General features: G+C 42.2%; 1 protein-coding gene across 2 annotated transcripts in view; it reads right to left on the reverse strand.

Moving 5' to 3' along the window:
* Positions 1-13,199: 13,199 nt before the first annotated feature.
* cdin1 (CDAN1 interacting nuclease 1) overlaps positions 13,200-27,362 on the reverse strand; it is a 253,727-nt gene continuing 239,564 nt past the window's right edge. For both annotated transcript variants that reach the window (XM_070877439.1, XM_070877440.1), the window contains one exon: positions 13,200-14,069. In XM_070877439.1, coding sequence (XP_070733540.1) covers positions 13,919-14,069 — 151 coding nt within the window. In that variant the 3' untranslated portion in view covers positions 13,200-13,918. The remainder of the gene's footprint in view (positions 14,070-27,362) is intronic.

The following is a 27,362-nucleotide window of genomic DNA, read 5'->3' on the forward strand; positions in this document are numbered from 1 at the left end:
TTACAACATGCTGCGGTGCAGAGGGACCTGGGGGTCCTTGTGCATGAATCCCAAAAAATTAGTTTGCAGGTGCAGCAGGTAATCAGGAAGGCGAATGGAATGTTGGCCTTCATTGCGAGAGGGATGGAGTACAAAAGCAGGGAGGTCCTGCTGCAACTGTACAGGGTATTGGTGAGGCCACACCTGGAGTACTGCATGCAGTCTTGGTCACTTTACTTAAAGAAGGATATACTAGCTTTGGAGGGGGTACAGAGACGATTCACTAGGCTGATTCCGGAGATGAGGGGGTTACCTTATGATGATAGATTGAGTAGACTGGGTCTTTACACGTTGGAGTTCAGAAGGATGAGGGGTGATCTTATAGAAACATTTAAAATAATGAAAGGGATAGACAAGATCGAGGCAGAGAGGTTGTTTCCACTGGTCGGGGAGACTGGGACTCGGGGGCACAGCCTTAAAACCAACTTGAGAAGGAATTTCTTCTCCCAGAGGGTTGTGAATCTGTGGAATTCTCTGCCCAGGGAAGCAGTTGAGGCTAGCTCATTGAATGTATTCAAATCACAGATAGATTTTTAACCAATAAGGGAATTAAGGGTTACGGGGAGCGGGTAAGTGGAGCTGAGTCCATGGCCAGATCAGCCATGATCTTGTTGAGTGGCGGAGCAGGCTCGAGGGGCTAGATGGCCTACTCCTGTTCCTAATTATTATGTTCTTATGTTCTTATGACCCAGCCTCCACAGCTTTCTGGGGCAGAGAATTCCATACATTTACAACCATCAGAGAAGAAATTTCTCCTCGTCTCAGTTTCAAACGGGCGGCCCCTTATTCTAAGACTATGTCTCCTAGTTTTAGTTTCCCCTATGAGTGGAAATATCCTCTCTGCATCCACTTTGTCGAACCCCCTCATTATCTTATAAGTTTCAATAAGATCACCTCTCATTCTTTTCAACTCCAGTGAGTATAGGCCCAACCTACTCAACCTATCCTCATAAGTCAACCCCCTCATCTCTGGAATCAACCTAATCTTCTCTGAACAGCCTCCAATGCAAGTATATCCTTCCTTAAATACGAAGACCAAATCTGTACACAGTACTCCAGGTGTGGCCTCACCAATACCCTATACAGTTGTAGCAGGACTTCTCTGCTTTTATACTCTATCCCCCTTGCAATAAAGACCAACACTCTATTTGTTTTCCTGATTACTTGCTGTACCTGCATACTAACTTTGTGTGTTTCATGCACAAGGATCCCCAGGTCTCTCTGTTCTGCAGCATTTTGCAATTTTTCTCCATTTAAATTATAATTTGCTTTTCTATTATTTCTGCCAAAGTGAATAACCTCACATTTTCCCACATTATACTCCATCTACCAAATTTTTGCCCACTCACTTAGCCTGTCTATATCCCTTTGCAGATTTTTTTGTGTCCTCCTCACAATTTGCTTTCCCACCCAGCTTTGTATCATCAGCAAACTTGGCTACATTACATTCAGTTCCTTCATCTAATTCATTAATATAGTTTGTAAATAGTTGAGGACCCAGCACCAATCTCTGTGGCACCCCACTAGTCACTGTTTGCCAACCGGAAAATGACCCATTTATCCCGACTCTCTGTTTTCTGTTAGTTAGCTGATCTTCCATTCATGCTAATATATTACCCCCAACCTCGTGAGCTTTTATCTTGTGCAGTAACCTTTTATGTGGCACCTTTTCGAATGCCTTCTGGAAATCCAAATACACCACATCCACTAGTTCCCCCTTATCCATCCTGCTCGTTACATCAAAGAACTCCAGCAAAATCAAACATGATTTTTTCATAAAACAACGCTGACTGTGCTTGATTGAATTATGCTTTTCAAATGTCCCGTTACTGCTTCTTTAATAATGGATTCCAGTATTTTCCCAATGACAGATGTTAGGCTAACTGGTCTACAGCTTCCTCTTTTTGTCCGCCTCCTTTTTTAAAATGCAACATCCAAACAGATTGAACGGAAGCCACTAGAACATTCGCACAGTCTCACCTATTGTACTATGGTAGGCATATGTGCCACAACAGGAGAGAAACCCTTGCTGAACCCTTCCTATTTTTCTCTTTGCAGTCGAAGCACTCGCACAACAGGAGGGAGCAACTGCGCACAGGCAGGGCGCCGCCTCAAATACTGCAACTTAATGATGTCGAGAAACGGGTGTCGGCCCTCATTGGAGTAACAGCTCGGGCAGTTGCCGCGGGTGATGCAGAGCCCCCTTCGGAGTATGTAAATGGATAGGGCACCTGAAGAGACTGCATTGAGACGTATAATGAAGTGGAAGCGTATAATGAACATGTGCAATGCCACCTTCCTCATGTCACCCTGCCTCCTCCCCTGCTGCTAACCACACGGATGTGTTTTTGTGCTTGCAGAAGATCAGCCACAATCGCGCCAGCCTTTCTGGGATGTATCGACATCTGGCCATGGCGGTGATGACGAGGCTGCGGATACAACCAACATAACAGTGCCGCAGAGCCCACCAGTTGCCCCTTCTCAACATTCCTCATCTGGCGGCAATGAGATTTTTGAACGGTTTGAGTCTTCGGAGGCTCCTGACCCCAGTTGCCTACAGCAACGTGGTGCGAGAGGGCAATCTCATAGGCCAACTCTCCGGAGGGAGAGTCGGTAAAGTCAGTCTGCTCAACGATAAGCAGACATGGAACTGGACTTGGTGGAAATGTCCAGGGAAAACACAGGAATGCACCGTGAGCTTATGGATGCATTGGGACGGACCTCAGAAAGCACCGACAAGCTTATTGTGACTGTTGCGGAGGCTGTGTCACAGATTGACGATGCAACTCAGGACTCCAGCGAGGCCATAATTGCCCACTCAGAGGCTGGTGGCCTCGAGCAGCGACAGTGGCGTTCCAGAGTATGTGGCACAGGCACAAGCTACGCTTCAGCTTGGTGATGTGATGCAGTCAATGACCACTGCCATCCTCTCTGCGTTCCCCACTGTTCAACGGGGAAGGGACAGTGCCGAAGCAGACCAGCAAGTTGTGGAGACACATCGTGCTCCAGATGCTGAGGCCCAGCCTCGTCGGAGAGTCAGTAGCTCCCAGGAAATGGAAGGTGCTGTCCTTCCTCAGGATGACAGCATTCTGGCTCCCACCACTGACTCGTTAAACATGCACCATACACAGTTAAACATGCACCATACACAGTTAAACATGCCCCAGCCACCAGTGAGTGCTCCTGCCGATGATGAGGCGCTGCAGTCCATAACCGGGCTTTTCAGGCCAAGAGCTGGTCCAGGGCATCTTCAGATGCTGTCTGCATTGTCTGCCCACCCACAATACAGCAGCCTTGCTGTAGCCATTGAGGCCTCATTGAGAAGGAGCAGCAGGCATGGAAGGGAGCCGATGTGATGGGGTGGGGTGGAAAGTGTGGCTAAGAGCCATTAAGGGCTGGCACAAGGTCGAGCTCATGCATTTATGTAGAATTGTTCACATTGAAAATAGGTGTATGTTAAGAAATGGGTTATTTTGCATTGACTTGCTGCAGGAAGCAATTTTGCGTTTAGTTAGTTTTGGTTTAATCATGGTATCGTTTTGGGTTGTTGGGGGGAGCATTGTTCATTATTGATATTTATACAATGTTTCTTGGACCTTTGCCATTGGTGTCTTGTGTCTCATTGTAGAATTCAGTGTAGATGAGCCGGCATGGTGCCACAGAGTTGTGAATCAAAGCTGCAACCCCACCTTCCCCATTCAAGCAAACTGGTCAATGATGAGCTGGCAACGCAAGACTCTTGTTGTGGCTGCATCTCCACGCTGTCTCCCGTGATTGTGATAGATCCGCAATGGGTTGCTCGCCAGGCTCGTCTTCCTCCTCCTGAGGTGGTCCTGCAATCCCCACTGGCAATGCCTGGCCGCTCATGATGGCTAAGTTGTGTAGCATGCAGCACACCACAATGAACTTGGAGACTTGTTGAGGGGAGTATTGAAGACTGCCTCCAGAGCGGTCCAGCCATCAGCAGCACTGCTTGAGCACGGCAATTGTCTATTCGATGATGTTGCGGATGGCTGCATGGCTCTCATTGTAACACTGCTCAGCTTATGTGGTGGGGTTGCCGGGGGTGGGGAGGTCATCAAACCGTAACCTTTGTCCCCGATCAGCCAGCCCTGTCCTTGCCTTTGTCGCAGAAACATTCGTGACACACTGCTCTCACGCAAGATGAAAGCATCATATGTGCTCCCTAGATAGCGGGCATTCACTGCGAGGATGCGCTGTGGTCACAGACCTGCTGTATATTTAGGGAGTGGTATCCCTTTCGGTTTCTGAAGACTTCTGCATTGTGTAATACTGCTTACAAGATGATGTGCGTGCAGTCAATGGCTCCTTGAACCTTGGGGAAGTCTACAATTCTATCAAATCCTAAAGCATTTACATTCTGGCTGTTTCTGCTCATTGGGAACTTTATGAAGTCCATCTGCGTGCGTACAGTACCCTTGTAACCTGGTGAATGCAGCAATGTGCAGCGTGCTGAGAGATGCTGCATATGGCCCCTGCTGCTGCCTGGAAGGAGCCGGAGGCATAGAAGACCGTCGCCACAGTCACCTTCATCTTGACGGGCAGCGCAGTTCTATTGGCGCTGGTAGGCTGTAGGCCTACCTGTAGGAGCTGGCATATCTCGGTCAATATTTCTTTTCGGAAGTGCAGCCTTCTAATGCACTGCGTCTCAGAGATCTGGAGGTATGAGCAACGATCCCTGTAAACCCTTGGAGGGGTGGGGGGGTAAGGCCTCCTCCCCATACGTCTGCGACCTCTTCGAATCCGTGGCCCAACATGGCCAAGAATCCTTCTTCCAGCTTGAAGCCGCCTGCCAATAGCAACCAGCATGATACGCTGGCGAACTATTATTGCCCCCATTGAAATCTCTCACTGACCTTATAAGCAAAGTGTTATGGCACGTAAAAGTGCCGTTTGCAACTCGAAGCCTCATGCAGCATTCTGCGCGCAACCGTTGCAGTCACTGACAACTGCGATATAACTCTGTTTAAATATGCCGCCAATGGTGCCTGCTGCACCCTGGGACTGCCCATTTTTTTCAGGCATTTCCTGGGGCGGGCTTTAAATGAGGCGTTCAGGCCGAAAGTTCCATCCGGGGCGCTAGCGCAGTCTTGCTCGACGATTGACGTCATAATCACGCTGAAAACAGAGGGCAGGGCAAGTTTTTGCACCAAAGCAAACCAATAGCCGAATCTTCCGGCCAGGCGCTAAATCCTCGATGTCTGGCATAATGCCCAAAAAATCATTTAACACCCCGCCAGGGCACTAACTGAGGAGCAAATGCGCTGAAAATCCAGCCCTGTGGGTCATCGCCTAAAAGTTAGAGCCAGAACTTACAGGAATTAATTTAGGAAACTCTTCTACAAGCAAAGAATGGTAGAAGTTTGGAGCTCTTCCGAAAACAGCAGTTGATGCCAGGTCAATTGTAAAATTTTAATCTGAGATCGATAAATTTTTGGTAACCAAAGGTACTAAGGGATATGGAGTTAGGTCACAGATCAGCCATGATCTCATTGAAGGCGGAACAGACTCAAGGGGCTAAATGGACTACCCCTGTTCCTGTTTCAAGTCCCAGAGGTGAAAGGTTAGCATCTACCCCACTGTGGCACTCAGTTTCCCCTCTGAGCTATTATTTAATAAATGCACCCATTTTAGGAAAACTACCTAAGGAAGTGGACTACCTGATTTCCTTCTTTTTTACTTAATTCATTTTCAAAATATGCAGCTAGGCAGGAATGCAACCAATCCAATAAAATGATTTCTTTTACAAGCAACTGATAGATGAAAATTTGTGAGACTTCATTATGCGGGATGCTTTATCCTCAATTCAAGCTCATATATTTGAAAGCTCTGAACAAGTACAATATAAACCAATAGAATGGAAGTAGGAGGGGAGCAGGGCCTAATGGAAGTGGAAACCTTGGTTCAAAAGCTGTAGAAAAGTGAAAAGGCATAAATTTATTGGAAAGATTAATTGAATCTCATTCAAGATCAGAATTCACATTCTATAGTCACTGCTGATTCTTGGTCACCCTTTTACAATTACACTATTTAAGGTCAAGAGAAGATTGCAAAGAAAATTACTAATTGGAACTGCATGTACTCATTCAAATATGCAACACATTTTTGTATCTTTAGAGGGCTTTGCTTTCAATTCGCAAAGCTTTGGGCACCATACCTCTAAACCTCGCATGCTTGTTAGTTTTTCTTGCTTTCCGTTCTTGTTTTCCATTCTTACGCCCCGTTTTCATTATTTTCCACTAAAGGTTTTTTTAAGGTTCTCCAATGACTTGACATGTTTATCTAATAAGAGACTGAGCTGCATCAACCACATCTGATACCCAGTCTATGCCTACAGCCAACAGATGATGAGGGCATTCCTGGTTTGGGGGAGGGGAGAAATCAACCCTGGTTTCCACTGCTGGGCACGATCATAGCAACTCCCTGCTGTGAGCGAGTCAATCAGCCCAGGATAGGATTTGGCTGTAACAGTGGCCCAATCTGTCAAGGATCAAACAGGAGTAATTCCCACTTGGGTGAGGCACCATAGAATCATATTCAATTCCTTTCGGAGAAGAGAGAAAGGAAGAAAACTGGTAAAAGAAACAAAAACTGTAAAACAAACTGAGATGATTCATTACTGCATTAAGTAACGTTTAATGATCAACTGTTCAAACAGATGACCTGCGCTGCTGTTTATATTAAAATCATCTTTAAACAATAGGAGGAAAGGCAGAAACCAAACAAACTGAACTGTTTTCTTAAATGTGTTTAGTCACAAACCACTATCATTTAGTGTTACTATTTAAAAGATTATGGGCTAGAAAGTTTACCCATTTTACCTCCAGGCCTATGTGATATTTTTGGGGGACGATAAACGAGCTGCACCACATTTTGCGCCCTAGCGGAAAATTAGGCAGTAGTTTTGCGTTGGCACTAAAAGTTATCTCCTGCCCGATTTTTAAAGTGTTTTTATGACATCAATAGGCATGCGGCGCTGTGCTATCGCCGCCGGCGGTAAATTCAGCGGTATCGCCCATTTTATCGCCCTCCTGAAAACCTGCCCAGAAAAAAGTCAGACCCAGAGGGCACCCGCTGCCACCTTGAAAACAGAGCACAAGTTCAGTGCAGAAAAGTATTTGGAGAAGGAAGGCTGCGTTTTATACAGTGAAGTTTTGTGTGAGTTAAGTTCATTTTAAAGGACATTTAAAAAAAATGGGGGTTATACTATGTCAGCCATTATTCCTGGCTGCTTTTTGTATGCAGCGTCAAGCTGCAAGAAGGCTTATTGATGAGCATTTTGAGCACAATCGAAGAGCTCGCAGATGAATGGGGAGGAGGCCTTACCCTCCATGAGTTTACAGGGAACAGCGCTCATACCTGTAGCTCTCTGAGGCTGCGCTTCCGAAAAGAGGTGGTCAGAGAGATATGCCAGCTTATAAAAGCAGACCTATAGCCTCCAGGCAGCAACAGGACTGCACTGCCTGTCGAGGTGAAGGTGACTGTGGCACTTGCCTTCTATGCCTCCGGCTCCTTTCACTGTACGCATGCAGGATGGACTTTATAAAGTTCCCAATGACCAAGGAGGCACAAAATGAGAGGGCTATAGGGTTTGCATGAATTGTAGGCTTCCCGAAGGTTCAGATTGCCATTGACTGTACGCACATCGTCCTGCGAGCACCTTTCCTCAATCCAGAGGTTTACCGAAACCGAAAGGGATCCCTGAACGCAGAGTTCGTCTGCGACCTCTGTTTAATGGCTCTGGAAATTGCACGTGGTTCATGAGGAAAACATCGGAGTGCAGAAACATCTTTTAAGATCTCAGATAGCAATCTTAATAATGTGCAACGATCATTCATGGCAAATAAGGTGCAACACTAAGCCTATCTATACCAACATGTGTCAGATTTATAATTTAAGTATTGAAGGAGTGCATCAATAAAAATGTTATTTACTCTGACGATCCTGCAATGGTCATTGAACCTGGGCACTGGGGTATGGGTCCTTTTGATGTCGTCCACAAAAGACACCTCCCTCAGGTATGCTGGTCCAAAGAAGCCTATAAACCGCTGGACGGGGTTTACTTGCATCCCTCCTATTTAAATCACTCCATCTCCTCTCCACAGCTGTGATTAGGGCCTCATTCCCCTCATTAGTGAACTTCCTCGCTCTCTGCCTTTCCCCTCTCCTTCTTCCATTGTGCCTATCTGTAAATGGTTGATTCAGCCCTGGGTGTATTGCGCATGTGCGGGCACTCCCTGACAGCTGACCAGAAGCGTGGGAAGAAATAAAAATGGCGAAAAAAAATGTAAAAAAAAAAAAATTTGCACATGCGTAGAAGGTCCGGGTTTTTTTTCGATCGCAAATTTCGGCTCCGGCGCACAAATTCAGTTGTGCAATGCCGCATTTATTGCTATCACTGATCACCGTTTGGCAAATTTTGCTAGGTCCGGCAATAACGGTACCCCGACGCTAAAAAAAGATTCCGCCGCTATTATTGGCCAAAAGCGGGCGAAATCACTTAAACCCGAATTTCTAGCCCTATAGATTTCGAGCACTTTCGAATTATGATGATTCTATTGTCTGGTCATATTTCCAAAAGTTCTAAATAAGACTAACACAGTGAACTATATAACTATACATCAGAAAGGGTTAAATATCAATGAATTCTGGGCTTGAAATGAACCACTGTCTACTGAGATGATAGATAGCTTCTTAGGTTATCTTATTCCTGTTAAAAGCTTTCAAAGCAAGCACACAGAGTTTTCAAAAAGTAAGATCTTTGACTAGTTATTTTATCGTGGAAGAAAAGTGATTTCATGCAAAAAGTTGAGGCAAGTTACAAAGTTTAAAAAGCTAGAATTGTCAAGTTAATATATAGCAGTATTCAAATCAACTCTTTTGAAGCTTTACTCTTTTAAAATGGATAGTCATGGGTTGAAGGAGAGCTTCAACACCAGTCCCTCAATTGCATGTGCTAATTTTCAGAAGTAGCAACCACAATATGATCATATTTATTTAATAAACAAGACATATATTTCTGTAGTTTGGATGTTAACATACAATGAAAAACTGCATTGTGCATTCTGTTTTATGCACATTTGTGTTTTCTAACCTGCCATTTATTCCATTAGCAGTCCCCACACATCCCCTATAACACAGATGTGGTTGTAAACTACAATTAGACTGAATGCAATATTCTGAGGCAAAGGAAATTCATTGGCTTTCGGAAGAGCTCTTTTATGATTGTACGATTGTGTTTCCAAAGGAGTTAGGGTGCACTTTTTTGAGATTTGGGTTTTTACTACCTTTATACTTGTACACTAATAAGCTCCCAGTTTCTCAATAAACATCACTTATGCATAAAATAGTAATGACTTGCCAGAGTAGAAGTCTGGGTTCAGCTTAGTCTCAGAAAGTACGGAACATTTAAGTGCATTATTTGCAGTATGCAGGACTTGCACTTAATTCTATTTATAAAACAGCTTTATAGACAAGTAAAAAGGCAGTGCAGACAACAATCTCACAAGTATGTGATACTTAGTCCAAATAGTACACAGCATCTATAAAAGCATTTATAGTGTTGAAAAAAAGAGCCATCAGTAGCACCAGCTGGCAAGGAACGCGAGTGTTTCATTTAAGCACAATAACTTCTGAATCAAATACTAAAAAGCACTAAGGATTTCATGACATTTACCTCAAAAAATCACTTTAATATTGGTATTTTCCTCACTGAAGGGGGACGGTTGGAGGAGGAGAAGAGGGGGGAAAGTCAGAGGGAACATCATGGCCTAAAAATTGTGGTCAGAGGCGTACCTCCGGTGTACACCTGACCAGCAAAACATTTCCGTACTTACCTGCTGTTGTCCAAACTGTGGAGAGTTCAGATCTCGGGCCTCCAGGCGTACGGCAGCAGAAAGGCGTACGAATCAAGGACACAAGCAGTTCGGAAGCGCTCCTGGGATCACATGGGCCCGGTCCTCCAATCACAAAGGAGGATTCTATTGCAGTCATTTCCAAATAGAATCCCCTGAAGACATGCAATGGAATTCCCCCAAATAATTGAATTTACACAACTCCAATAAATATAAATGTTCTGAATTTCAATTATTCGTAAGTCCCTTCATTACACCAAATACAATAAAAATTAAATTTGAAAATAATTTTAAACATCTTAATCCAGGCCAATATTTGCATGAACTAATTTAAAGTGCTTGTGCATCATTTTTTTATTTTTAAATGTTTAATTTAAGATTTATAACCCTTACACTGCTGGCCATAAGAGTTTTGTGGGCAATTACTGGGCAGTTGTTGGGCAAATAGCCCAACTCTGCACCAGTAGTATTAATTTTACTTTCTGTAGGTCTGATCTGTCAAGGCGTACCTTGAAGGATCGCAAGTTCCGGGTTTTGTGCATGTGGAAACCCCGAAGTTGCAGGCCCTTTCAGATTTTTTACGAAGGCGTTGCTGTGGCAATTTCTGCCCCATGACTATACCAATGTTCTGCAACTACTGGCGTTGTAGCATTAGAAGTGCAGAAGGTGGCCTAGTAGCAAGTCTCTCACCTTCTTGGCTGCAGGAGATGCAGTGTACAGTGGGAACTGGAGGGAGGGGAAGGGGAGAGAGTATATGAGTGGAAAATTACAGAATAATGCTCCAAGAATAAATAATTATTTTAAATTCAGATAGGTGTTAAAATTCATTTGACATATTTCCAAAAACAATTAAATCAAGATCATATTTATTAAGATTAAGATGACAGGAACATAGGAACAGGAGTAAGCCATCGAGTCCCTTGAGACTGTTCCACCATTCAATGAGATCATGGCTGATCTGTGACCTAACTCCATATACCTGCCTTTGGCCCTTAATACCTTTAGTTAACAAAAAGCTATTAATCTCCGATTTAAAATTAACAATTGATCCAGCATCAATTGCCATTTGCGGAAGACAGGTTAGATGTAGAATGTTCCCAAGTTGGGGAAGTCCAGTACCAGGAGACACAGTCTTAGGATAAGGGGTAGGCCATTTAGAATTGAGTTGAGGAGAAACTTCTTCACTCAGAGAGTTGTTAACCTGTGGGAATTCCGTGCCGCAGAGTGTTGTTGATGCCAGTTCATTGGATATCTTCAAAAGGGAGTTAGATATGGCCCTTAAGGCCAAAGGGATCAAGGGGTTTGGAGAGAAAGCAGGAAAGGGGTACTGAGGTTGAATGATCAGCCATGATCTTATTGAATGGTGGTGCAGGCTCGAAGGGCCAAATGGCCAACTCCTGCACCTATTTTCTATGTAAGTGAGTTCCAAACTTCTACCACCCTTTGTGTGAAATGTTTGCTAATTTCACTCCTGAAAGGTCTGGCTCTAATTTTTAGACTATGACCCCAGTCCTAGAATCCCCAACCTGCGGAAATAGTTTCTCTCTATCTACTCGTTCTGTTCCCCTTAATATCCTGGAAACTTCGATCAGATCACCCCTTAACCTTCTAATTTCGAGGGAATACAACCCTAATTTGTATAATCTCTCCTCATAACTTAACCCTTGTAGTGCAGGTATCATTCTAGTAAACCTATGCTGCACTCCCTCCCAGGCCAATATATCCCTCCTAAGGTGTGGTGTCCATAACTGCTCAGAGTACTCCAGGTGTGGTCTAACCAGGGTTTTGTATATTTGCAGCATAACTTCTACCCCCTTGTATTCTTATCCTCTAGATAGAAAGGTCAGCATTTCAATAGCCTTTTTAATTATTTTCTGTACCTGTTGATATTTTAATGATCTGTATACCTGGACCTCCAAGTCTCTTTGGACCTCCACTGTTTTTAGCTTTTCACCATTTAGAAAGTACCTTGTTCTATCCTTTTTAGGTCCAAAATGGATGACCTCACATTTGCCTACATTGAAATCCATTTGCCACAGTTTGTCCATTCACTTAATCAACAACAACATTTATTTCTATAGCGCCTTTAACATAGTAAATTGCCCCAAGGCGCTTCCCAGCAGTGTTACAAGACAACACAAATAAATTTGACACCAAGCCACACTAGAAGAAATTACAGCAGATGATCAAAATTTAAGGAGCATCTTAAAAGGAAGAAATCTGTCGATATCCCTCTGTAATTTTATGCTTTCACCTACATTGCTGCCTATCTTTGTGTATTGGGAAATTTGGATATATGACTTTCTATGCCATCATCTAAGTCGTTAATAAATACTGTAAATAGTTGAGGTCCCAACATAGATTCCTGCAGGACACCACTAGTTACCTCTTGCTAATTTGAGTACCTACCCATTATCCCTAATGCCTGTTTCCTGCCACTCAGCCATTTCCTAACCAGGTCACTAATTTGCCTTCAATTCCATGGGCTTCTACCTTAGTTAACCTTCTCTTACGTGGGATTTTATCAAATGTCTTCTGAAAGTCCATATAAATAACATCCATAGACATTCCCCTGTCCACTACTTCAGTCACCTCCTCAACAAATTCAATCAGGTTCGTCAGGCATGACCTGCCTTTCACAAATCCATGCTGACTCTCTCTGAACAGCTGAAAATTTTTGAGGGGTTCAGTCACCCTCGCCTTAATTGTAGACTGTAGCAATTTTCTGACAACAGTGGTTTGGCTAACTGATCTATAATTCCCTGGTTTCCCTCTCTCGCCATTCTTAAATAGGGGGGTGATATGCACAATTTTCCAATCTAAAGGAACAATTCCTGAATCGACAGAACTTTGGAAGATTATAGTTACAGCATCTGCAATGTGCTCACCTACTTCCTTTAAAACACTGGGATGCAAGCCACCTGGTCCTGGAGATTTGTCACTCTTTAGTGCCATTATTTTTATTACTGTTATTTTACTTAAATTAATTTTATTGAGTCCCTGTCCTTGATTTAATATTAATTTCCTTGGGATTTCTGGCATGCTATCCTCTTCCTATTGCACTTTTATATTGCACATACTGATCAGAGACCAATATGTATCTAAGCTCACAGCAGTTGCACAGACCGGATTTATACTGCCCATCAGACTTAATTAATTTTTCAGCAATTCCAAACCTAGATCTGTGCGTATATGATGGACATCGGCTCGATAACCGACACATGCATACATCATACCAAAAAGTGAAATTTAAGAATATGGAGCTAATAGATACAAACAAGACAGTGTTTTTAATACATTTATTGGCGCACAAAATCTTGTCATATATATGAACTCTCGGAAACGGGAGTCATATTGCTGCCCATGAACTGGAAAACATGTTTGAAGCATCTAACTGCTCGGAGTTTCATTCCTTCTACTTTAAGGCATTACCCATTCAGATTGCCAATCTGCTGAACTATACCACCATTTTTCCATGGTGCAAAATTGACACAGCTGTACCCTTTAAAAAACAATCTGGATGAAGATAAAGAATTTGAGGCCTTTTTAAAATTGTACAATATATCATAAAAGCAGTTCTGTCCCTACATACACAACAAAGTAATAAAAAGTGTAATTAACTTTTCAACCAATAAAGCTTTAAAATAAAGGAGTTCAAACATTCTTCCCAAAAAGAGTACTATAATGTCTCGGAAACAACTTTGAATTGCATCTTCCAGCGCCAGAATTTTGCCCTTCTCTAGACATGGAGAAAAGAATTCGGAAGTTGGAAAGATTAAGACTATCTATAAAGTCTTGACACAGACGGGGATACTGATAATGAGTGGTACGTGTCTGAGGTTCTTGGCTGCTCACAGAAGTGTGTTGCTGAAGTAAAGCAGAAGCACTGAATGTGTTTTTCTAAAGAGGTATTATGGTGACCCAGGGCAGAAGGAGTTCAACTAAAGTTCAGGAGAGATGTTGCCAGCAGTTTGCACTGCAGGAAGGCAAAATTACTTCCGGATTCACCTCTTTCCACTGTCAACGCTGGCCACGGTGCGCTGCAAGGTTATAATGTCTTCAGGGAAGCAATCTTTTAGTAAGATTCCACGTTCACGATGGCAGTCCAACTCCTCAATAAATCCACACCAGTAGATCACTAATCCAGGTCCAAATCTGAAAATTAGATGTAAAAGATTTGTTTTTAAATTGCATTAAAGAGCATAACTGCAATATACCATAACTTGGCTGTATTAATTAAAACAGACTCCTAATTTTTTCACACAAATATTTGCACGTTGAAGGTCAAAGTTTTCCAAAAATGAAAATCTACTGATAGAAGATGACATTGCTAATCAGTAATGGTGACTCGGCAAAGAATGCTGGTGGCATCGATGCTGCCAAGTGGGACTCATGGCAATGCTGGTGTTTGTTTTTCCCACGTGGAGCTTCTAAAATAAGATCTTGAGTGCTTCAATGCAGGCTCAGCATAAGCATTTAAAATGAAATTCCTGATTTTCTTTAGAATAAAAGGATATGGATTAATCAAAGCAAGAGGGTCCTATTCATGGACCTAAGCAATAGGACACTTATCTTTTATCACCCCTACGTTTTAAAAACTCTTTGGGGCTTATTTGCAAGACAGTTACTTTTTACTTAAACTAACTGAGGATGGAGAAACAACTTCACGCCAGGGAGGCATACATGGAGGATCCAAGTAGGAACAACAAACACCAACATTGCCACGGGTCTCACCGGGCAGAATGGCAACACTTGCTGGCCACATAAAACCAGCAATTTTTCAGATTGATCAACTGCCAGGCACCATCACTGGTAAGCAATGTAAGCAACTAAAAGTGACTTGCATTAGATCAAAAGTCCCACCTCCTCAAAGAACACGAAGATTTAAAATGTACACTCACTGTTTCATCTATTTTCCTCAAGCTCGACAAGTAAAAAATCAAATCTCACCCTTGCTTCAGCCTGTGCAAGAACAGTGGCCACCAGAATATGCCAGGCAGTGTTATTTTGAAGTCATATTGTCATAGGGTAGTCTACAGATTGCATTACAAAGTTTAGGTTAGTTCTTGTGTTATGTTGTAATATTGTTTCATCACACTGAATTTCCTGGAAACTATTTTTTCCCTCTCTCTAGTGCAGTTAGTACTCCAAGAAAATGAACAGTCCCTGTGTGCTCCTTGCCTGAGGATACAGTAATCTGCCTCTGAGGGGCTGTCACTTCCCAACTATTGGGAGACTGTGCCAAAAGACAACAATTACAACCACAGAAATTCTGTGGAGATTGCAAAGTAGTATGGTAATGTTGTAGCTTTGTCCATGTGGAGGGGGAGGCAAGAAAACAAAAGGTAATGGGTTGCACATTTACTATCCACTCCAGCAGGGAACTATACTATCATCTTTGTGAGAGGAGTTACTGACAGCTGAGGGTATGTTTTAGCTTCAATAGATAAGCAAGTTTGTAAAACTATGTAATGGTGCACTTTAGTCTTTCACTGCACAAAATAAATATATTTTGGGACCAAGGAAGTAAAAATATGCTAACATATCTTGCATGTATCTGAATGTTTAAAAAATTAGGATGCAATGAAAATACTATTTCAACATTAAATGATTTTATTTTGCTAACATAAATACTTAACTGCCAATTTTGATAATGCAAATTATAAACAATTGACTGTTCTAATGCAGAGTGCTGGAAAAAAATGTTCAAAATCCAGGAACTGTGCTGTAACCTTTAAATGGATATGCTGAACCCACCAGGCAATCTCAGGAAGTAGCCCTGTGGAATAGTTGACCCATCAGGAAGTTAGGACCTTCAGCCAGAGTTCATAAAGATGTAATCACTATCAATCAGAATGTGTCACCACTAGGTCTGTACATCAGAAACTCAGTTTTTCTTACTGCAAGCATCCAAACAAGTCGTTGGATACTCAGCGTTATTGTGAAGGAGGATGAGCATGGTAAGCAGAAATGTTCTGCTACTGTTCTATTGTTTCCACATCCAACTATCCTCCAGTGTCGTGATATATAAAATCATAAAAGTGCCAAAATGTATTGCACAACACAAGATGATCGGATGCACATGCGACACAGTAAATCTGGTGGGAAAGCACATTTTCATGCAAGTCACTATTCTTCAAACAATTTCAACAGTTTTAGTGAAGGATACAAGGATACTTAATAGATCCCACTCATCATTCAGCATATATAAAATATCGATAATGGATATAGATATATTTATATATAAAATATCAATAATGGATACGGATATATATATATCCATTATCGATATTTTATATATAAATATATCTATATTACTGATATATTCTACTAAAAATATGTACAGGTAGAGTGTCCGAAATCCGGAAACCTCGGGACCGAGGTTGTTCCGGATTTCGGGTAGTCTTTCCGATGTCCCGAATCTGGAAATGCCTGGGCCAAGGTAAGATGGGGCTCCGGTGGCCAAGCGGCAGGTGGTCAGGCCCGCCAAGCAGGAAGAGGTCTGGCGGCGGAGCGAGGGGGGCGGTGGCAGGTCTGGATTTCGCAATATTATCCGGATTCCGGACGACCCCGCCAGAGATCGGGCCGGTGTCCAGATTCCAAAACATTCGGAATTCCGGAACTACGGATTTCAGACGCTCAACCTGTATTGTTACTATGGGCCAAAAATTGCAGTCGGAGGATTCCCGCGAGCGGATGCCTCCAACCGAATCTTTTTTTAAAGAAAGTACCTGGTGGTCCCGGAGGAACAAACATTTGCGCTCCGAGGCCTTGATGTTCAGCTGAGTGCAGAGGCCCATGCATCCCAGGGGCATAAGGGCATCCTGGGATCACATATGCCTGGACCACCAATCACAACGTAATTTTCTCATTCATAATAATAGGAGCTCCGAGTCCGAGCTTCCATTACTATCAATGAGAATACCCCTAAAATCAAATGGAAAACAAACATAAATAAAAAAAACTTCACTTTTAAAAAACATTAATAGAAATTGCTTTAAAAGTTTGAGAAAAATGTATTTTTTTTGAATTAAAATGTTTTAATAGTGTTAAAAATAAACTTACCTTCATAGACAGGGTTTTTAATATAAAAACAAGTCATAACATTTATTTTTTCTATTAAAACTCTTACACTGGTTAAAGCAGACCGTACGCTTTTACCAGGCGTAAGAGTTTGAAGGACATTCGCTGGGCAAGAGTTGGGCAAATAGCTCAAATCTCCGCCGGCAAAGGCCCTCCTCCCGGGGAGATGCGTGATCCGTCAAAAAACATTTTGACAGATCGCAAGTGCCGGGTTTAGGCGCATGCGCTTTGCGCGCCTAAACCCAGTACTTGCAGGGCTTCTTCGGGCACATGCGCACATCGTACGCACCCGGAGAGGCCGCAATTTCAGGGTCATCGTAGCTCATGGGTCAGTCGTCAATTAACTATTTATTAATTAACTATATCTATAAAAAAGTTTTGAAATAAGTATATTACCCTTCAGACATCTGCTTTGTGTAAAACACCAACAAATCATAACTAAATATTCTTTAAAAAAAAGTAAATAAAGAGAAAGAAAACTAGAATTAGTATCCAACTGATCACAGGATGTGCCCAACAGTAATGAGCCTGTAACTTATCTCAGAATCTGCCTGTTTAAAGCAACTGGACCATGTGCCTTTAAATGCACGCCAGATTAGACACAATCCACCTTAGCAGCAGACTTCTCCTGCCCGTATAAATTTGTGTATCCTCTTTCTATAGATTACTCATAGCAATTTACGTAACCGGATGCCAAGTTTGACGACTTAATGCTGTGAAGCAAACATGCTATGCCTGATAGAGAGGTGCAGTGCAAGTAAAATTAATAGTGACATAGGATCTTCATATATGACATCAGATGACAAACACTCTGGTATAAGGACTGAACTTTTAAAATGGTGGGTAACTGAGAAATATGATCCTAACATATTAATATTAAAAATGCCAGATTGTCAGCTGTCTTGCCCATTTAAGGAGAAAATAACTTCCTTGGAAACCAAACTAGCAACAACTTAAATTGGTATTATGGAAAACCGCCAAACCACTTTTAATGTATTTCAGTCTTTGCCAAAATACAGAAGCGAAACAAAATGTGCAAAAAAGCAATTAAAAAATTTACATTACCTCACACTAAAAGTTTACTTGCAGCAGCACTTTTCAAAATAATTAAGTATTTAAACAATAATTTTGAAGGCACACTCTTTTGCATTTTGTATGCCAAATGATTTTGTCGGTCTCGGCCAAATATAAAATTGCTTAACTTTGTGCCAGGGCTCAGAAATTGAAAGCGGACTGAGGAGATGCTATTGTGTGATGAAATATCACTCAACACACAACAGTTCTCCCCTCTCAACTCTTTTGTCTATGCCCCTTATGGGTTTGCTCAAAACAGACAAAATTAACTAACCTGTAATTAAAATGAAACTGCATTTCAGTACCATAGACGTTCTAGATAAATCCCTTTTAGATTAGTTTTCCAGGACCTCACCACCTTACTAAAGATATACTTGAAATGCAAATTACAGAGCCACACAGCCTCAGTATTGCAACTTGCTGCATATTCTTTTGTGATCTTTTTTAAAGAACATAAAGAAATAGGAGCAGGAGTAGGCCATTTGGTCCCTCGAGCCTGCTCTGCCATTCAATAAGATCATGGCAGATCTGATCATGGACTCAGCTCCACTTCCCTGCCCGCTCCCCATAACCCTTATCGCTCAAAAATCTGTCTATCTCCGCCTTAAATATATTCACAGCTCTCTGGGGCAGAGAATTCCATAGATTTACAACCCTCAGAGAAGAAATTTCTCTTCATCTTAATTTTAAATGGGTGGCCCCTTATTCTAAGACTATGCCCCCTAGTTTTAGTTTCCCCTATGAATGGAAATATCCTCTCTGCATCCACCTTGTCGAGCCCCCTTATTATCTTATAAGTTTCAATAAGATCACCTCTCATTCTTCTGAACACCAATATGTGTAGGCCCAACCTACTCAACCTATCCTAAGTCAACCCCCTCATCTCCGGAATCAACCTAGTGAACCTTCTCTGAACTGCCTCCAATGCAAGTATATCTTTCCTTAAATACGGAGACCAAAACTGTACGCAGTACTCCAGGAGTGGCCTCACCATGTAGAGTTGTAGCAGGACTTCTCTGCTTTTATACTCTATCCCTCTTGCAATAAAGGCCAACATTCCATTTGTCTTCCTGATTACTTGCTGTACCTGCATACTAACTTTTTGTGTTTCCTGCACAAGGACCCCCAGGTCTCTCTGTACTGGAGCACTTGCAATTCTTCTCCACTTAAATTATAATTTGCTTTTCTATTATTTCTGCCAAAGTGGATAACCTCACATTTTCCCACATTATAATGAACTTGTACATTAATTTCTCGTTATTACAATGTTGCTATACAGAGTGTGATGGTGCATATTTTGTTTTAATTTTCTTTGTTCATTTGGGTTTTCTTCTGCTCTTGCATGTTGTAACTATTGATATTCAATTCATTAAATAAATTTAAGGAAATAATTAACAGGGAATTTCAGTGTACAATTAGTTTGAATAAAAAGGTTCAAGTTGCTAACCTGAGGCTCAAGTTTCGGCCTCAGTTGATCCTATTTTTTTGGAGCAACTAGTTTAGAATGAAGCATCTTAGAAATTGCAATTCTCGGCATTTAGTTTGCTCCAGTTCTAATGAGTTAGAATAGTTTCATTTTAGAATAGTTTCATTTTAGAACAGATTTTTTTTCAAAAGGGGGCATGTCCAGCCACTTACACCTGTTTTGCAAGTTTAGGCAGCGAAAACTTACTCCAAACTAACTTAGAATGGAGTAAGTGTAGATTTTTGTACGCTCAGAAAAACCTTGCCTACACTTTAGAAATTAGGTGCAGGGAACAAGATATAGGGCCCAAGTTTCAGGCCGCGCCTAGAACGGCGCAGCCCCGACCTGGACGTCCGTTTTGCGCGCCACAAAGTGTGCCTAAAAAAAACTTACCAATTCTCCGGCTCCCTGGAGCTGGGCGCAGCACAGCACAAACTGTGGGGGGCAGAGCCAGGTCCTGGCGCTGAAAACAGTGCCGGGACCTCTGCACAGGCGCGCTACAGTGGATGCGCATGTGCAGTAGCTCCAGGCGCCCAAAACTGTGTGGGAGGGGCCGAAGCACGCAGCCCCTAGCCCTGGCCCAATGGCCTCACTGGGGCTGCGTGAATAAGGCTGCCTCCCACACCCAGCTCCTGCTTCCTCCGGACCGGGACCAGACCTGACGCCCGCCGCCCCCCCCGCTCCCGACCGACCTCCACTCCCGCTCCCGACCTGACCTCCCACACCCAGCTCCTGCTTCTTCTGGATCGGGACCTGACCTGACTCCCGCACCCCCCCGCCCCCCGCTCCAGATGTCCCCCCTCCGACCAACCTCCGCTCCCGACCTCTCTCCTCCCCACCCCCCCATCCCCACTCCCCCACCGACCCGCGCTCACGACCCCCCCCCCGGACCCGACGCCACCTACCTGTCAATCCTGTAAGTCTAAGCTCAAAGTCTTGGGTCCGGCCCGTTCAGCCTCCCTCTCCTTCCTTTCTCTCTCTTTTTTTTTTCCCCCTCCTTCTCCCTTCTCCCCTCTTCCCCCCCCATCCCCTCCCTTCTCTACCTCCCACACCCCCCCCTCCCCCCCCCCACACCCCCCCCCTCCCTCCCCCCACACACACCCCTCCTCTCCTCTCCCCTCCACCCTCGCTGTCAGAAACACAGACACTGACAGACAGAGAGTGAGAGAGACACACAGACAGAGACACACCGGGGGGGGGGGGGGGCGCATCCCAGCACGCTGTTGGAGGACTCCCGGTGCTGCAGTCAGTAAGTAGAAAATGTTTTATTTATTAATTTAAAAAAAACATTTTTCATTAATTTTTTTTGATTGATTTATTGGTTGATTTATTGATGTATTTATCATTTATTATTGATGATGGCTCTTTTTGTAAAACTGAAGTGTTTAATGTTTGTATACTTCCCTTTAAACACCGCCCCCCCCCCATTCCCTACGCCTAATTTGTAACCTACGCCTGATTTTCTAAGTGTAGGCAAGGTTTTTCTGAGCGTACAAAAATCTACACTTACTCCATTCTAAGATAGTTTGGAGTAAGTTTTCATTGCCTAAACTTTCAAAACGGGCGTAAGTGGCCAGACATGCCCTCTTTAAAAAAAAAAATCTGTTCCAAACTGAAACTGTTCTAACTGACTAGAACTGGAGCAAACTAAGATACTCCATTCTAAACCAGTTGCTCCAAAAAAACAGGAGCAACTCAGGCCGAAACTTTGCCCCATAGAGAGGGAGGGAGGCGAAGGGAAGTTATAGAATTATACAAGCATTTAACACTTTCACTTCTACAAATAAAGAGCCATCCTGAATAATAAATGATAAATAAAGCAAATAAAAAATACATTTAATTTTCCTTCCTGTCCGAAGCAGCAGCAGCAGCAGCCTTCGAGCTGCGAAGATTTAGGCCGTTCGGCCAGGGGGCAGGGGCGGCGTCAGGCCACCCACAGTGACGGCAGCAGCAGCCTCTGGGCTGCGCTGCGAAGATTTAGGCCGTTCGGTCAGGGGGCAGGGGCGGCGTCAGGCCACCCACAGCGTCGGCAGCAACAGCCTCCGAGCTGCGAAAAATGGCCGAGTGCCAATGTTTATATCACACTGCGCATGCGCAGGGCTGCCGGCATGAAATCTGCTGCTGTGAGGTAGCCCCGCCCCCCCGCCAGTAGATCTTTGGTGCCACGCTTTGGCCCCGCCCCAGCAGATGCTGGTACGCCGTGCCAAGCTGGAATGGGCCCGATTCGGAGCACAGAATGCCGAGGTAGGCTTTAGGCGCACTTTTTATTCCAGGAAACAGGCGTGCCTCTCGGAGGTGCGCCGTTCTGAAAGAGGCCCGAAACTTGCCCCCCTTGTGTGTGTGGTTGGTACTGAGCAATATGTATTTATGTGCTTACACTGAGGCCAAAGTGCTTATTTCTAGCATTAACTTTTTTAGCACCATAAATCTATAATCTGAACAGTGTTGACTCAGTTTTTGAGTTAGATATCTATTTTGTGTATTCAATACAATTTCAAACTGATTGAGATTCCACTAAGGTGCAAAATTTGGGAGTTGAACATGTATCATTTAAAAATATTTTGGCAATCCAAATTGAAAGAAAACATCATATTAGTCTAATTTCAATGTTGTAGGAAGATTTTTGTCTATGAATACTGCACTTTAGTAAAATACTTCTTTCAATATTGCTTCCCCTGGCTAGTAACATCCTTAAGTGAACCTTTAAGCAGCTGAACAAACAGCAACTTCATGTCTGTCTACATTAGGAAGAATATCGAGAACCAGAGGCCATTCAGCTTACTGTTTCTGAGTTAGTTATTTTCTAGAGCAATTCAAAAAGAATCCCTCCCCCCTGTTCGCGCCCATTGTCTTGCATCTTCCTTTCCTTCCATCTTTTAAGAGAGCAGTAAATATTTGAACAGTTTCTGCCTCAACTACACCCAATGGCAAAGTGCTATAACAATTCTCCAGGTAAAGACAATTCTCTTAACCTCTCTCCTCATTCCCTCAGTGACTTTAAATTGATAGCCCATCACCACTGATTCCACAACCAGAGGAAATTGTATTTTCCTATTCACTCCATCAAAACCCTTCACAATTTTTAAAAACTCTAAAATTGCCTCTTGGCTTTCTCTGCTTCAGTGCAAATAGTCCTCATATCTGGTCTATTCTCAAACCATAGTTTTTCTCTCTGGTATAATCCTGGTGAATCTATACCATATGCTCTCTATGGCTTTGTGGTCTTCTCTATAATGGAGTGCTCAAAACTGCACATAGTACTTCAACTGTTATCTCCCCATTCTGCTAACCTGTCAATGCCCTGATGTCTTCTGCAGTCTTTCTCGTTGTTTGTTAATCCCCTAATTTTGTGTAAGTAGATAAATATCATGCCCCCTACACCAAAGTCCAAATTGTGTATATATTTAAAATTGAGACCGTAAGTGGGTACATCACTTCCAACCCTTTACCAATCTGATCAGTAGCTATTAACCCTAATCCTTAATTTTCTGTCTGTGAACTAACTTTCTATACGTTCTACTACATTTCTTCTTGTGCCATATTCCTATTTTTTTTAAAGCCTCCTGCGAGATGCTTTATGGAATATTTTAAATGCATATACAATAGATCTACTGTATTAATGTTCATCAATAAATGTATAAGGATAAAATGCTTACATGTTTCGATAGGGATTTTCTATTACTGTATAAATGTTTACATACCGATGTACAAGGTTAAATTTTGACACTGAAAAGCATGACTCAAAATCATGACAGGGAGTAAAGATTGCAGACAGGAAGCATCAAATGCTAAATTTCGAATGCATAGATGGTGTGATTGCACACTCTTATTTTTATTTTTAAGAGGTGCTATGAAAGAGGGTGGAGCATGTTGAAGCCCCAGTCTCAGCCATGGATGGCTCAAGGCAAGCGGTTTCCCTTTGGGATGGAATAAAAAGCAAAGTGTGAGGCACTCTGATAAACATCTTGGCAGCAAATTTCAAAGAACTAGGTCTAGAAGTAAACTGGCAACCTATCCATGGTTTGGAAGACCAAGAAGGGAAGGAAAAATTAAAAATCAACTCAACAATAAAACAGTTTTATGCATTTTGGTAATTTTTTGGAGAAGGTGAGGGACATTCCATTGAGTTTTAGAAACAAATTTGCCTGTAGCAGTTGGAAGATAACAGTTAAGTACTTCTGACTTCTTTATGGACAGGGCTCACTGCCAGATCATGACTCAAATTTGGAGACTAGCAACAATCCTGCAATAAAGCCAGGCGTCACTGTTAATTAAATAAAACCTGGAGAGGGAGAAGAGTTGTACACTATTTTTGTCCCAAAAAACATGCGTCACAAGTGTACAATGATACATTTCAGTGTAATTTACTTCATTAAGTTGTCAAAAAAACATAGGTTTGACAAATAATTGTTCATGAAAAAATACATTTTTAAATTGAGTACAACTCCTTCCCTACCACAAAAGTTATTGCATAAAATATATTATTTCATATAGGATGCAACAGAGGCCTCAAAAGTTGGTATCTGCGGCACACTCAAGAATTTTTCAGTAGCGTTATTTATGTCCTCCTTTAAATGGAGAACGTCTGGACAATTTACATGCTGAAGTGCAATGTAATCAAGATGGAATTTTGTTTGGTCTGTTCATAATTTGTGCAATCCTCACATGGATCCAGCATGTTTTTAAATATGGAATGTCTGTACATGGCTTGTTCCAATCTAGGAACTGATAGATAAAAGTATCGACAAGCCACATTTTACAAGAGCAAGAAATACAATAAAATAATGTACAATCATTTTCTTAGTTCCTTTAAAGGGGCACTGTCTTCAAGAGAAACTGGTAAACGTTTCTTTAATTTTTTGGTGAACAATCAAAAGAACCAAATATCAATTTGACACTACACAATTAGCATGATTTAGCTCATTGCACCGTGATTGTGAAAACAATAAATGCTAAGGACATTTTCCATATATATGGTGCCCTTTGAAAATGATTTAAAATAAAAATATCCTCTGATTTTTAATTGCTATTTTCTCCCCATCTCTTCAGGTTTCAGTAAGTTACATACTTTTCTCTGGCAGAGAGGGTAGATTGGTAATCTTATTTCATCCCTCAGCCTCTTCAATTAGCTATTAGGCATACAAGAATGGCCCAGGTGACTGTTCCTCACAGGCTGAAGCGACCTAGTTTCCCAATCATATGGCTCAGATCAGGAACTTTATGAACAGTTCCAAGAAATATTGTGTCCTGTCATGCTGGTACACAGCAACACCACCATAGCACTTGCCAAAAAAAAAATTCCCCTCAACACAACAACACTGCCCAAAAACATTTCCCCTCACTTTGATTAACGCTGCAGTTGCACTGAATTGAGAAAAAAGACATACACCTGTTTCACACATTAAAATTATTTGCCGGTTTTAATAACTGAGGTTTTCAGTGGCCTTTATCGTCATTAGTGAGACTTCATTGTGAAACAATTATGTAGTTACGCACAAAACCACTAATTACAATAATGTCAACATAAGAAAAATAGTATTGAAATACCACCCAAGTGAAACATGCCCTTTACAAAAAGAAAAAAAAAATCAATCAGAAACATACTTAAGAAAAAAGAGCAAGGCATGCTTTCCAAACACAAAAGCTATTTATTTTCAAGGCAGAGTATGGTTCCTGTGCTGGTTAGAAAAAGCCACAAAGTGTTTCCCTCTTACACATAACAAACACGGATTTGAATTCTTTTCGAATTTTACTGCAAAGTTTGGTTAGCACAAAGCTCTTTCCTTACTATTTTCTCCCTAAAGACAGCAGACAAAGCTTGTATTGTACGATATCCAAGACTTTGAGTCATATATCAGTGATGGGGCCAGTTAGAGATTGCTAAAAACAATCAGTTAAAGCTGGTCTCTTTATAAAAAAAAATTGCCAGGCAAACGGTTTCTTATCCTGGGTGACAGAGTACCTGAGACTAGCTATTGTAGGAAGCTGTGTTTGGGTCTCTACACTCAAAGCAGTGGTCAAGGAATGTTACCATTAGGTGATTAATAGGTGTTTATTTTTAGGGCTTGAACTGGAAGGCCATTTCAAGGCCACTGCAAGATGATATCTACATAATCGGAGAGTGCCTTGCACGTTTACAACCTTTTTCCCTGACATCTGGGACCTGGCTGGTGTCCTCACAGGCAGTTAAAAAGTGCCAGATAAATTCACAAACAGGATATACAGACCTGTTTATACAAAGGAGTAAGAAAAGGAAAACTTCAGGAAGTTATGTCCTCTGCAGTATTCCCTGAATACATCGAACCCTCCTCCATCATACATTTTAAACTGCCTGCAGTGAAAAGTGCTACCATGGACTCCAGGGGCAAGCTGCAGCCTTCACTGCCCCCTAGCATCTGCATTGTCAGAATTAAAGAAGGATTAAAACATTGCTACGGAGAACACAAAATATCTTACCAAGAGCCCAGGAGACTAGAGCTGCCCTTTAGAGGACCATCACACATCAGCTCAGTCACCTAGATAAATAATGTGGACATACATTGTAATTTAGCACCAAAAATTCCACAGAAAAGTGGCCTTGGGTTCCATCAGGATGACAAGTAGGACACTGCTTGCTCACTTTATGGAGCCTGGTTAGATACACATTCCAAACATTAATTTGGAGCCACACTTTATCATTTGTACTGTGTCTATATATTCTATATGCTGTTACAATAAGAACATAAGAATTAGGAACAGGAGTAGGCCACAAGTCCCCTCAAGCCTGCTCTGCCATTCAATAAGATCATGGCTGATTTTTGACCTCAACTCCACTTTCGTGCCCTATCCCCATATCTCTCGATTCCTCTGGAGTCCAAAAATCGCAGCCTTGAATATGCTTAACAACTCAGCAACCACAGAACTTGGGCAGGGAATTCCAAAGATTCACAACCCTCTGAGTGAAGGAATTCCTCCTCATCTTCATCTTAAAAAGCCAGCCCCTTATCCTGAGGCTATTCCTCCCTAGTTCCAGACTCTCCAGCCAGGGGAAACAGCATCTACCCTGTCAATCCCCCTCAGAATCTTATATGCTTCAATGAGATCACCTCGCATTCTTCTAAACTCGAGAGTATGGGTCCAATTTACTCAATCTCTCCTCATAGGACAACCCTCTCACCCCAGGAATCAATCTAGTGACTCAAAATATTATTGGACAGTAACTGCAAACTTTTGTGCATTTTTTAAAAAACAAAACATAGTGCATCTTTAGATAGGATAACTAAACAGTAGCTTTGAATAATATTTTGGATAGTCATGTAACTCATTAATTTAAGAGTATTAATATACTGTAATTGAAATTTGCAATGGCAGTCGTTACAAAGCCAATTATTGATTTTCTACCAACATATTTACTTGCTTCCAACAAATATAAAAAATACCCCGAGTGAGAAAATTGTTGCTTCAGTTAAATAATAGGAACAGGAGTAGGCCATTCAGCCCCTTGAGCTGTTCCATCATTCAATTAGATCGTGGCTGATCTGTATCTTAATTCCATTTACCCGCCTTGTTTCCATATCCTTTAATACTGTTGCCTAATAAAAATCTATCAATTTCAGTTTTGAAATTTTCAACTGATCAGCCTCAACAGCATTTTGGGGGAAGAGTACTCTAAATGGGATCTAACCAGAGCTTTATGCAACTGCAATATGACTTCCATCCGCGGGTATTCCAGCCCTCTTTAGTTAAAGCCCAACATTTAATTAGTTTTTTTAAATTATTTTTTGTACCTGTCCACTAGCTTTTAGTGATTTCTGTACTTGGACCCCTAAGTCACTCTGCTCCTGCAC

Source organism: Pristiophorus japonicus, chromosome 4 (assembly GCF_044704955.1).
Source record: "Pristiophorus japonicus isolate sPriJap1 chromosome 4, sPriJap1.hap1, whole genome shotgun sequence".
Lineage (NCBI taxonomy): Eukaryota > Metazoa > Chordata > Chondrichthyes > Pristiophoridae > Pristiophorus > Pristiophorus japonicus.